This window comes from Malaclemys terrapin, chromosome 5 (genome assembly GCF_027887155.1).
Source record: "Malaclemys terrapin pileata isolate rMalTer1 chromosome 5, rMalTer1.hap1, whole genome shotgun sequence".
NCBI classification, from domain to species: Eukaryota; Metazoa; Chordata; order Testudines; family Emydidae; genus Malaclemys; species Malaclemys terrapin.
The window spans coordinates 127,441,196-127,454,442 of record NC_071509.1 but is presented as its reverse complement, the minus strand read 5'-3'; the positions used below and the strand labels follow the sequence as shown (position 1 = coordinate 127,454,442).

At 45.7% G+C, this 13,247-nt stretch overlaps 1 protein-coding gene across 7 annotated transcripts in view; it reads right to left on the bottom strand.

Moving 5' to 3' along the window:
- Nucleotides 1-2,071: 2,071 nt before the first annotated feature.
- The window catches only part of TMEM150C (transmembrane protein 150C), a 37,243-nt gene continuing 26,067 nt past the window's right edge, over nucleotides 2,072-13,247 (bottom strand). For all 7 annotated transcript variants that reach the window (XM_054030027.1, XM_054030029.1, XM_054030031.1 and 4 more), the window contains 3 exons: nucleotides 12,492-12,619; nucleotides 6,706-6,883; nucleotides 2,072-4,540 (listed from right to left, as the gene is read on the bottom strand). In XM_054030027.1, coding sequence (XP_053886002.1) covers nucleotides 4,332-4,540; nucleotides 6,706-6,883; nucleotides 12,492-12,619 — 515 coding nt within the window. In that variant the 3' untranslated portion in view covers nucleotides 2,072-4,331. The remainder of the gene's footprint in view (nucleotides 4,541-6,705; nucleotides 6,884-12,491; nucleotides 12,620-13,247) is intronic.

Genomic DNA, 13,247 nt, shown 5'->3' with positions numbered 1-13,247 from the left:
TACCTGTAACCTTCTAGCTCTTTCCTTCAGTGCTGCTACACCCTTCCCCATTGTTTCTTGCAGGCTATGTGAGCCTTCTCTTGGAGAGGAATTAGTGTGTTACACTCAAAACCTTCCTTTGCTTTCAGTAGGAGTTCTGTATGGGGTACAGCAGGAGCAGCAAGTAGGCTACTTGTTAACAGCAATCACCACAGGTGGAGCACAGTGCCTAAGGGTCTAATTCATCACTACCTTTCACTTGTTATAAGTCCCTTGCACCTGTGGGTATAAAGCACTATCCAATCAGAATGGTAGTGTCTACAGCTGTGAAGAATGGGTGTAAAATAGCTTAAAGTGTGAGGCAGTGGAGAATGGCCTACAGGGGATCCTTTACCTCAAGGAACATCAAGCATTCCCAGTAAAATGTACCCAAACCCCAGCCTCTCTTGCTTGTGCAGAAACGGTAGCAATGGATGCTACTGCATATTTGGGCATGTGCTTGTCTTTGTCCCTCACTGTGCATGTTTTACCGGCACAACTGGACTGTTTACGTTTTTTTTTAGCTAATGATCTGAAACATGTCAAGTTTTACAACTTTATCTACTTAAACACTGTATGAGAAAACTACAGAAACACAGGCTTAGAGGAGCCAGAAATTCTTACTTCTGCCCATGTCATCCTACCAGCCCGTGCATCCAAATTCATGAGCAGAACAGGCAGGAAGGAATTTTTTCATAGCGAATCTGTATAACGCACAGATTCCACATTGGCCAGCATCCTTTCTGCCTGTCTGGGATCAAAGAACAGGTCTCCACCTAGCCTGTGTGTGGGCTGCCAGCCATGGCAATGGAGGAGGTTTAGATACTTCCCAGTGGTGGGGGCATTTGATTCTACCAGGACGTGCCCCCTGCAGGGAAGGGAAAAGGTGCCATGTTCTGCCCTAAGGACCTGCCATCCCAGAGAAGTACAGAAAGCAGCTATACACTCTCTACTGCCTCTCAGGGGGCCCCACTGAGCCAAAGCAGCTCCTGGAAAGAATAGGTTAGGTACCTGGAGGTGGAGTGGACTTGCTCTTTCCCCAGAATGTACCAGACAAGGGTCAGTTCCTGGTATCTTATAAGCATTCATGTGCATGTAGAACACAGCTTTCCTTCCCCGTGAGATACGTTCATCAGCAAAGAGACCAAGGGGAAGCTTGTAGGGTCAGGTTATGATCAGAGGTGGGAAGTGTGAACATATCCCCCTGCTCGGACTGTTACTACAGCCACTGAAGCCAGGAGAAGCTAGGTGAGGGAGAGAAAATGAAGATCATAGGGTTGCATGTCGGGATGAGAAGGTGCATTTCCCCAGCTTTCATGCCAGTATTTCCCATGTGTAACTCTAGGAAGAGTTTGTGTGCAGATTACAATGCTCCTTCTAATCCAACCCCAGATTTAAAAAATGAGATTTAAAAATAATCATGATTTTTGAATATGTGGATTTGGCAATACTGTGCCTGAGAACTAGAAAGTAAAACAGGCTCATCTGTTCCACTGCCCAAACGTGGGCCCTGAGCCTGCATTCAGTAGGGCAAGTAGGGCCCATTATGTCCAGGTAAGAGGATTTCCACAGGCTCTGCACCAGCCTGTACAAATAGATCCAGTAGCAGGACTGGGCCTTAACTAGAATGCCAAGATTAAATCCACATTATAAATGCCCAAATAACATTTATAAAATGCTGTGGCAGGTCCGTGTTGCTAGTAACACAGAGATGGTCTTTGCAAAAAATAAAATGCATCTTGACAGCACATCCCTTTTAAACTGGGATGGCAGGTCCTTAGGGAAGTAGCTGCTCAGTCTGGAGAGGGAGACCCAGCTACTCTGAACACATCTGTGGCCCACTGCTTAGTTAAAGTGATCTGAGCACACTGCAGAAATGTACCAGATTCACAACGGTTACTGCTGTAGCCATATCTGCATGACGGACTGGGCATTGGATTTAGGTAAAGTTGATGTGTACCGTTGTATCACGATGCAAAGTGACTATCCGCTCACACCTTGTTCCATTTGTCATAATGAAACTGTATATGGGGGGAGGGAAGAAAACTCACTCTTTCCATAAAAGAAGTTTATTTAGTGGTCATGTTTCAGTGTATATTAGTTATTGTTCAGCTGTACTGAAATGTGCTATTAGAAATACTTTAAGAAATGTACAGTACATCACCAAAAGCCTGAAATTCAGCTTGGATTGCATATTGTCAGTGGAAAAAATTCACAAACTTCATTTTTTTCTTGATAAAATTTCAAAATATAAAATGATAAAACAAAAGCATTATTTGATTTTAAAAAAATGTCTCAGTGGACTATTTACAGTAAACACTTTTTAAACAAAAACTTACTACTCTCTGCTCAATATGCACATGTGTGTGAGATTCTCCATTTATGTGCCTTCCTACCAGTCTCCCCTTCCCCTGGCAGTGAAGAAAAGGAAAAGATACGTGGATTGGCTTTGTTACTTTGAGTCTTCCCCTAACAGGTGGTAAACCCACCACCATTTCATTTTAATGACTAACACACCCACACGTTCCCTTCCCTGAAAGTGTCCTGCTAACTTTTTCTTATTCTTAGATAATTACTAAAGGCCCAAATTCTGCAGCCAGATGTAAACTCTCCATTCAGTGGAGTTACACCAGGGTAATCAAGTGTAGAATCTGCCCCAAAGTAATCAATTTCATAGGGCTGGTTGAAATTTTTCCATCAAAACTGTATTTCAGTGGAAAATTGGGTTTTTGTCAAAATGAAATTGTTCGCCAACCGTGTCCTTTCTGCAGAAAATCTATACTTTTCCTCAAAAAACTAAACTCCCCAAAGCCAAACAGTTTTGATTTGGAAATGCTGGTTTTTCAACCTGCTCTATAATTTGAGCTGTATTTATTTTACATTATGAAAAGTCATTGAATCAAGATCATCGGTAGTTTAGCTCCATCCCCTTTAGGAATGGAATGAAAGCTCCTCCGAGTTCTGCTGGGGTTTTTGTCTAGCCATCTCTACCTGTAGCTATTTCTTTACTATCCTGAACTTTTAAGGTGAATTCAGCCCCATGCAGAGGGCCAGAGCTAGGCCAGTCCGCCATTTAAGTCACATTTAAGCCCTATGACCGTGATCCTTCAACAAAGACTGCCCAGGTGGATTCCAGCTGCCATTGGCTTCAATGGGACTCTGCAGGGATCCAACCAATCGGAGTCCGTTGCTGAATTGGGCACATAGGTAGGTAAACTGAGGCAAAGGCCTCTGCAGAGGGTGAATTTCACCATTAGTGCATAAGCAATAACATAAACCTACAGCCAGTAAAATCTGCCTGAATTTATGATGTTCCGATCAGACATGAGCAGAGTCTTCACTCAGACTAAGTGCAGACAAGGTTCCCCTTGTCCGTGAGAAACGGTGAGAAAAGCAGCTTTCTAAATATTATACACAGTATTTTATGGAAGCACTACAAATAAAAAAAACACCCTCTTGGTCCCCGTTGGGCAGAAGAAACGTTCACATTTTAACCCAGTGCTGTTTGTTCCCGTGGTCACAGCTGCTCAGACCATACCACACTGAGATGTAGCCCAGCCCCACCCACGCTGCGTTGGGATGCGTTTTCTATTTTCGCTTTGGTGCAGGTGGGCGGCCTCGGTACCACAACAAGGTGGGCATCTGCTGACCACCACTGTCTGTTTCACCGCCTTTTCAGTTGTCTAGTTTTTCCCAAGCCAGGCCTCACCTTTACCTGCTTTCCAAACGGGAAGAAGTGCTTATCCTTAAGCAAGGGCCAGTATGTTTGTGCTCTCTTCTTCCACTAACTGATTCCAAGTCCAGCTGCCATGAAACCAGCTGGTAATTCTTCCTCACTTCACAATCAAGTTACCCCTGTCCAACAACAAGGCAATAAAAACCAATTGAAACCTGAGACAAGTGCAGTCTAGTGGTCTGATTGCAGGAGTAGGAGCCTGAGTACTAACCCTGACTGACCTGTCACCCTGGAGAAGTCGTCTCCCCCGCTGTATAATGGGGATAATACGACCTACCTGACAGTGGCCTTGTGAGGATTAGGATATTTCTAAGATGAATGGGACAGGGGTTGAGGAGAGAGACCTCTCTAGTACAAACTTAGCAGTCGGCCTTTCTTTACACACACATTGGTGTTTTCAGATTTGATCAGATAGGTCCTTGGTTTTTGCTCTGCTCTTAAACACCTGCCCTCAGAGCCCTTTGGCAATACGTCTGTGACTGTACATGGAAAATGAACTTGTCAAAAAAAATGTAATGAGGTCATGGGTTAAATCTCGTGACAACACCAGCCCACCTGCCATGTAACGAGGGCAGGACTACACCTGATCTGTTTGATACTCGGAGGCTTCAGACGGGCTTTCGGAAAAGCTCAGAAAGTTTTCCTGGTACTCGGAGCAAACGATCTCAAATCTGTAGTGTCTGAACTCCACGGCAAAGGTGCCGAAGTAGCAGAGGAAGCACATCACCAAGCCCCACTGGATCCTGGCTGCATGCATATGGATCCCCTGTGCCATCAGGATGAAGTCTGGAGAAGAGCCGTCAAGGAGAACATGTCGGAGCAGCCTTAGTCCTGGATGAGAGCAGGTAGAGCAGCTCTGGGTTGTTTTTCAAATGCGCGAGGTGATAAAATCTTGCCTTCCTTTTACACTGAAATATAATCCACTGGATAGTGGCAACCAATGTGCAATTAAAAAAGGTATTTAATAGAGAATCAGGGACAGGGTGAATGTCAACTATCTAGTTCAGCAGGAAACTGGACGAACCAGGGACATTTGCAAGCCTGTTACATGTGGCAACACTTTCATGTGGATAATGAACATGCTTCTATTTCCACTAAAACTGTGCTTAGCTCTTGCACTGCACCGTTCACCTGTACATCTTAAAGCATTTGACAAAGAAGGGGAAGTATCATCCCAATGATGAAAAGGGCACAGAGAGGCAGGGCCGCCGAGAGCGGGTTCAGGCCCCGGTGAAAAAAAATTTCGCCCCCCCACCCCATCATGAGACTGCAGTGTCATACTGTCAAAGCGCAGAAGCGAATGTTCGTATAGAGTCGGAAATACTCGGAAAACAATCGACAAATAATGATACTACCGAGAAAGACAAAAACATATGCAACATAGTCGGGCCCTGGGCCCCCTTCCGGACCGCCGGACCCCGGTAATTTGTACCAGCTTCCCCCCCCCTCGTCGGCCCTGCAGAGAGGTAAAGTCACTTGCTCAAGGCCAAACAGCCACTCAGTGGCAGAGCTGGGAACAGAACCCACTTTTGGGTCCCAGTTGAGTACCCTAGCCACAGACCATGCTGCCTCTCAACGAGAACAGGATCAGTCCCATTCTGGGCTAAGACTAAACCCACTTATTTCTCCTACCACCCTTTCCAGATCCTCTGCAAAACCAACCATTTTGGGGAAGCCTGGAAACACTGACCTACACCAGTAAAAAGACCATCACTTGCCCATTATACTGAAGAAGAAACAACATAGTCTGAGATCAAACCTTCCTCCGAGTTTCCTAAGGCTTTTTGCGTTGTCTGCCTACTTGGACTCAACTCCGTGGGTCAGGGACTGCATCTTTGTCTGGATCTCATGCTGTGCCGAGCTAGGGTGACCAGATGAGAGGAAGAAAATATCGAGACACATGGGTCGGGGGGAAGGGGAGAGTCCGCCAGCGGAGCAAAAAACAACAAACAAAAAACAGTGCTGCCGGCAGAGTGAAATATTGGGACAAATTGCGTCCCGACCAAAGATCAGTCGGGACGCGGGACAAACGCCTAAATATCGTCTGATCACCCTATGCCGAGCACGCTGCTGGCATTTAACAAACACTGACCTCACACTCCACTGTTACTCTTTTGTCTTATCTACGATATTAAAACTACCATGCTGGGGACCCAGTTCCAACACAAACTTCCCTAACATGGTTAAAACACTTGGACTTCACAGGGCTGGAACATGGTTAAAACAAGATTCAGCTCCTTCCTGCAGTCCGAGACCTGGCTAAACTGGGGGACCTCCACGCTGTAACCGGGTCCCTCAACGCAGTGTAGATGTGACCTCTGACTCTGTTACAGGACCCACTTATCCACCTACCTTTTCTAGAAGATTGTTGTTTAACCTGCACCCTGAGAAGAAAGGATCACACACATTGATAGCTAAAAAAACGAACAGCCTCCCACATAGCTTCATGCTCAGGATTGGATTTATCACAAAACAGGCCATTAGAATCTGCTCCTGCCACATAGTGCTCCTGTGCAAATGACCTAGGACAGGTTACCATCTCTCCGTGTCATAGAATAGCAGGGTTGGGAGGGACCTCAGGAGGTCACCTAGACCAACCCCCTGCTCAAAACAGGACCAAGCCCCATACAGATTTTTTACCCTAGTTCCCTAAATGGCCCCCTTGAGGATTGAATTCACAACCCTGGGTTTAGCAAGCCAATGCTCAAACCACTGAGCTATCCCACCCTCGCCTGTAAAACAGGGATAACAATATTAACCTACCTCAGGGGGTAAACGTGAGGCTAAATTAATTAGTGGCCATAAATGTTTTGAGCTCCTAGAACAGACAATGCTATAAAGGGGGGAAGCAGTTTTATACCATACATTACTTTTTAAATCCCCTCCTTCCATGATAAGCAGACGTGTTATTCTAGGTGCCTGCAGGTCCAGCAAGCAAGGCAAAAGGATACAAAGGACCACACACAGGGTTATAGTGGCTGACAAGACGACTCTTGGAATCCCAGCTTTTCTTCCTTCATTCTTTAGGTTTATTTTGAGTGTCAAGGCAGCCTGAATCCAGCAGGCCAGGGTCCCAAAACCGAACGTCAGGGAGGTGCCGACATTATGGATTTCTTCATCGCTGGAGAGCTACAAAGAAAAAGGAACTTGTGATTGCTTTGATACATCCCAAAGAAAAAAAACATCTATACAATTCCTCAGTGTGATCCTACTTTCGGTAAGAAGGGGTGTAATATTAAAGAAGAATCATCTGTTGCAAAATACACAGCCAATGCTGCTTTCCTACCCCAGTTGCAACATAAAACAACATAGGCGTATGGGAGGGCCAGCTGTTTATAACCTACCTGCTGCTGCAAGCAGAATTTCCTCCCAAACCAAAGAGCAGTGGACCAAGTGATGTCCTGCAAACATCCCCGCCAGCTCTCTGGCAAGGCCGCCGGAAAAAACCATCAAGGGATTTTTCCTGCAGAAAATCCTTTGCTGGTTCTCCACCGTGGCCAGTGCATGCTGGGACAATTCTTTGGGCCTTGGTCACTGGACATGAACACTGACGCTCATAGTCCTGCAATGAATGAGCTCCATGCAGGTGGAGCCCCACTGACTTCAAAGGAGTTCCATTAGGACACAGGCATCCTCTTGGTCTGAGCTTGCAGGACTGGGACTGTAGTTACATACTAGCTATCCAGTCACAGTGACTTAATTTAGGGGAGGCTGTCACCTGGGAAGTAACAAGCAAGACAAGGGCATCACAAGCCTGGCTTGGACTCTGACAAAGGGAAGCTTTTTGGGTGAGATTCTCAAAGCCACCTAAGGGATTTGGACACACAATTCCCATTCCAATCAAAAGGAGAGGTGTGTCCAATTTGTCTGGGAAGCTTTGAAAATCTCAGATTTTATCTATAAATAAGAATTCACCTAGAAAAAAGCAACCCTGTTGGGAGTGTCTGCTGCTACTTCACCATGATGAGAGCAAGTCAAATGCACCCTTTGTCAGTGAAGTCAATGGAGGCTCACCGGAAGTGATTTGGGACCATGACCCTGTCTGATTCAGACTCTGAGGGCAAATGATACAGACAGCCTTGTGGCTTTTGTTCAAAAAGGCAGGGGCAGACCCTTTGTTTAAGCACCTTGCACACTTTGGAAGCAGGTATAAATAATAGATTCACTTGGTCTTGTCTTTCAGTTTTCCAGCTTGTCCTTGACACAGCTAGAGAAATTCACTCCACTCACAAAACGCCTGAGTATTACAGGGCTCTATGTAGGTGGAGTGCAGGGAGCTGAAAGCCATCCATCCACCCCTAGCCCAGGGGCAGGGAGTGGGGCTGCCACTCAGCCAGCAACGAGTTTAGACTTGAAATTAGATGAAGGAATGAAGTTTTGGAATGGCCTTCCAAGGGAAGACGAGGGGCAAAATAACCTAACTGGTTTCAAGACTGAGCTTGCTAAGGGTATAGAGGGGATGGTATGATGAGACTGCCTACAATGGCATCTGCTAGTAACAAATATTTCCAATGGCCGGAGATGGGACACTCGATGCGGAGGGCTTTGAGTTACTACAGAGAATTCTTTCCCAGGTGTCTGGCTGGTGGGTCTTGCCCATGTGCTCAGGGTCTAACTGATCGCCATATTTGGGGTCGGGAAGGAATTTCCCTCTAGGTCAGATTAGCAGAGACCATGGAAGGGTTTCACCTTCCTCTGCAGCGTGGGGCACGGGTCACTTGCAGGTTTAAACTATGATACATGGTGGATTCTCTGTAACTTGAAGTCTTTAAATCATGATGTGAGGACTTCAGTAACTCAACCAGAGGCTAGGGGTCTACTACAGGCGTGGGAGGGTGAGGTTCTGTGGCCTGCGATGTGCAGGAGGCCTGACTACATGATCATGATGGTCCCTTCTGGCCTCAAAGTCTGAGAGTCGTTACACCAGCCTATGACCTGGAATAGCAGCAACAGCCTCTCTGCGCTGGTTGCACGTGGTACAAGATCCATGTGCAATGGTGAATCCATGGCCTGGCCTCAGACCTCTCTTATCTGCCCTCAGCACTGCCTTCTACATTATATGGGACCATTTCCATAGTACACACGTCCCTTTCATGGCTGCACAGCCTCCTCCCCTCCCTCCCTCTATCTATATCTATATTCATTCTCAGCTGACACAACCCAGCCATTACTAAAATGTCAGAAAAATCAACAAGAAATTAGCTCTTGGATGAAGACCGCCTGTCTCAAGCTGAAGTGATAGTGGTTTGAAAGGGGAAATGCTTAGAAGAGCTGGCCTAGACATTGTCTCCACCTTCCACTGAAGGTACACAGTCCCCATTGTCCTGTTTGACTCCTCCATAAGCCTGGATTACCAGGTAGCCTCAGTTTCTAGAAATGCCTGTTTTCACCTCCAGCTTGCAAGGAAACCTCATCCCTTCCTGCCAGACAGAGACCTGGCCACAGGGATCCATGCATTTGTTCTCTCCAGCCTGGATCACTGTAACTCACTGGACCTGGAGCTGGATGGGAAGATAATGCCCAGGCCCCAGCTGGTTCAGGATGTAACTGCCCAACTTCTCCATGGCTCACGCCACTGTGAGCACATCAGCCCTCTGCTCAAGTCCCTCCACTGGCTCCAGTCAGCTTCCCATGCCAGCTTAAGGCTTTGGTCCTAATTTCCAAAGCAATTAATGGATCAAGCCCCAGAGTTACATTAGAGACCGAATTTCCATCTGTGAACCACCGTCATCTCTGAGCTTCTCTGGGACAACCCAGATCATAAAGCCCAGGATGAAGCATGGGAGAGACAAGTCACTCTCTGTCAAATGGATCTGGCTATGGAACAATCCTCCAGAGACGGCCAGGCAATTCCTGATTCTGACCACCTCTAGGAAAAGCTGTGAAACCTTCCTCTTTGAGAAATCCTTTCCACCATAATAATGACAATCTTAACACTGACCCCTCTTTTACTCAACACACACTAAGCAACCAAAACAAACAAACAAACAAAAGGAGGAGGGGAATTAATAAAATCTAAAATAATAAAAAGCCTACCCCCAGAAAAGTGTTTACCCCCAAAAAGGGAGAAGAGCCAGAGATTCTATGCAGTCCACTATGGATCTGGCTACTGCTATCATGTGGAAGGCATACAGATACTATGGTAATGGGTGGAAATAGAAAACAGATAGATGGTGTGAGCCAACAAGGGACCACGTTACCTTTGCTGTGGTAGCTTTTAGTGCGTTAAGCTCTCTCTCAACATCCCCCAGAGAACAGATCTTGTCCAGAGACACTAACTGTGACGGAAACCCCCTTGGGAGCAGCCACCCGATGTGCAAAAACTACCTCTGCTCCTTTGTGTTCTCTTTCACCCCTCTATATATCTTTTGCATAAGGCGGGAACCCTTTGTCCCTCTGGGTTTCCACCCCCCCCCTCACTGGAAAAGCACCAGGTTAAAGATGGATTCCAGTTCAGGTGACATGATCACATGTCACTGCAAGACTTCATTACTCACTTGCCAGCACACACATATACAGGAAGACTCACAGGTAAATACAGCCATCTGCAGATAATGGGAGTCATCAAGATTCCAAACCATCCTTAATGGCCCACACTTTACATAATTACAATAGGCCCTCAGAGTTATGTTTTATATTTCTGGTTTTAGATACAAGAGTGCTACATTTCTACAAATAGGATGATCACGCTCAGTAGATTATGAGCTTTGTAATGATACCTTACAAGAGACCTTTTGCATGAAGCATATCCCAGTTACATTATATTCACTTATATTTTTATAAAACCATATAGACTGCACAACGTCACACTAACGCAAACCATTTTGTGGTGTTCCCACTAAGCAATAAGGAAGCAAGGGCATGTACTAATTGCTTCTCGGATCTCTATGAGCTAAGATCAAGCGTAGTACCTGGTCTAACATTGACACGCCTTGGTAGTGGTTTGGCACAAGACCAAAGAAGGGCGCTGTTAACCAGCAAGGTGTGGCTTTATTAAACCAGAATATATAGCCTACAGTGATTTACTGTAACAGCTCTAAAGAACCAGCCTTCGCTAGAGAGGAAAATACTGGAAAGAAGGAAGGAGAACTTTGAGATTTGGTTTCCTAAAGCCAGTCCACCTCTCGCAGCTTCCCCTTCACACAGCTGGACAAGCATCGGGCTACCTCTTACAACTTGGGGGTTCACAGGCAAAACCAAGGCCGCAAGCTGCTAGACAGGAGAATTGGGCGGTGATGTCAATGAAGCTACATCGAACTGGTGAACACCAGCTGAGAATCTGGCCTAAAGTATCTGATTGGCTCATCCTTAATAAAAAGTCAGACTGGAACATGTTACAAGCAAACACATGATTACTGCCAACAGGTCACACACTGAGCTTGTTTCAATTTTTTTTTTTTTTTTTTTTTTTTAAGAAAACCGACATATTCTTCCACTTCAATAAAACTAATGGGCCAAATTCTCTGCTGTCATGATACCACTGACTTCTATAGAGCTATGCCTGCAGAGAATTTGGCCCAGCATAATTTCTCATACTTGAGCAGCAGTTACCAGTCAGAGCTACATTGCTAGCAATCCCATAGGGGGAGATTTTCAAAGAGGATTTAGGAACACAACCTCCATTGACATTAAATACTTTTGAAAACTTCCCCCTAAGATTTCATGTTTACTTAAGAGACAAGCAGACATATGAGTACAGTGGACACATTCCCACTCTAGAGCAAGCTTGTGGTGTCTCAAAATGACAGCTGACAGCCTGTTTGTAACAATAACACAGGCAGAACAGACTCAGAATTGAAAGAACTACAGCCCGGGCAATGACTCACTGCAGGAAATCTCTTCAGTGTTTATATATAAAGTCCCTCTTGTGGCCAGTCTAAGGATAGGCAGGAGGTAAAACACCGACATACATTCTAATCATAGGTTTCAGAGTAGCAGCCGTGTTAGTTTGTATCCGCAAAAAGAACAGGAGTACTTGTGGCACCTTAGAGACTAACAAATTTATTTGAGCATAAGCTTTCGTGGGCTACAGCCTACTTCATCAGATGCATTGAATGGAACATATAGTGAGGAGATATATATAAATACAGAGAACATGAAAAGGTGGAAGTTGCCACACCAACTCTAAGAGGCTAATGACTTAAAATGAGCTATTATCAGCAGGAGAAAAAAAACTTTTGTAGTGATAATCAAGATGGCCCATTTCAGACAGTTGACAAGGCCCTGCGTTGGCAGCCCTGCCTGCTGTTAACTTAGAAGTGTGTGCAAGCTCCCAGGGCTGGCCACCCTCCAGTGCAGTCCCCACGTCTAGGCACTTGTCTGTCAAGCCCAGTGCCTGCCCAGGGGTAAGGCAGGCTCCCAGCTGCTGTTGGGTGCCAGGAGATAGAACACCAGGTGTCACAGATTCAAATTTTAAATGTTATTAGGAATAATCAATCATCAGTGCTACTAATGGCAGTTGCCACCTTCCCTTTGCCACCAGGGAAGCAATTTAAGAGGCAGTAGCAGGCCCAGGTAGTGGGCAGGAGGGTATGAGGAGGACGAAAGCGTGGTCAGCCATGCTAGCAGCTGTACTCCTGCCATGGGCAGCTCCAGGAGCAGAGAGATCCGTTTCTCACAGCAGGTAGGGCTGATAGATAATGGATGCAACTCTCATGACATGCCCATGGAAATCCAGAAAAGAATGACATGTTAGTTACCAATAAGCTAGAGGGAGGGGGAAGTGGGAGTGGGGTACCTGAAAGTTGCCAAGTAAGGTCATTCCAAACGAAGTCAAGCATAACGCAATCAGTCCGATGACATTCAGCCAGGGGTTTAGCACCTTTGGCTTCAGCTGTATAAAGCGGAGAACGGCAACGACAAGTGCTGAAAAAGGAAATAAAATGCCAGACGCACAGTTAAAAACCCACACAGCACAAATCTAGTGGGTGGGATTTCTAAAAGCACTTAACCCTGCTCCTGGTAAAACTCGCATGAGATGCCATGGGAGCAGAGGTAGGCCAGTGCTAAGTGCTTTTGAACATTCCACCTTGCATTTAATTGCAGAAGATGCAATAGCACAGTAAGTAACTTAGGTAATTCCTTCTCTTCCCTCCATGCCCCATTATTTATTGCTGTCACTTATTGCATCTTGTCTAAAACCTAGACAGAAACTGTACTGGACAAGGACTGTGTCTTTATTATTGGTCTGTAAAGCATTTGACACAGTTTGGACATTATGTACATCACTGATGATAATAGGATTTGCGTGAATTTTTATTCCATTAGCTACATTTGTTATGAGTTCGATTTGATGATACAACCTCCTCCAGAACCACACAGCAGGCACCCGATTGGAAGATTGGATCAGGCCCTCTCCCTTCACATTGTTTTATAAAACAAACATTTGAAAAGCGTCCTTGCAAATGTGGGGCACACAACAGGGACAGCACAGAAAGCTTCTTCTCACTGCCCTGCCAACTTATCACAATTCTGACCTAGAGGGATCAGCCTC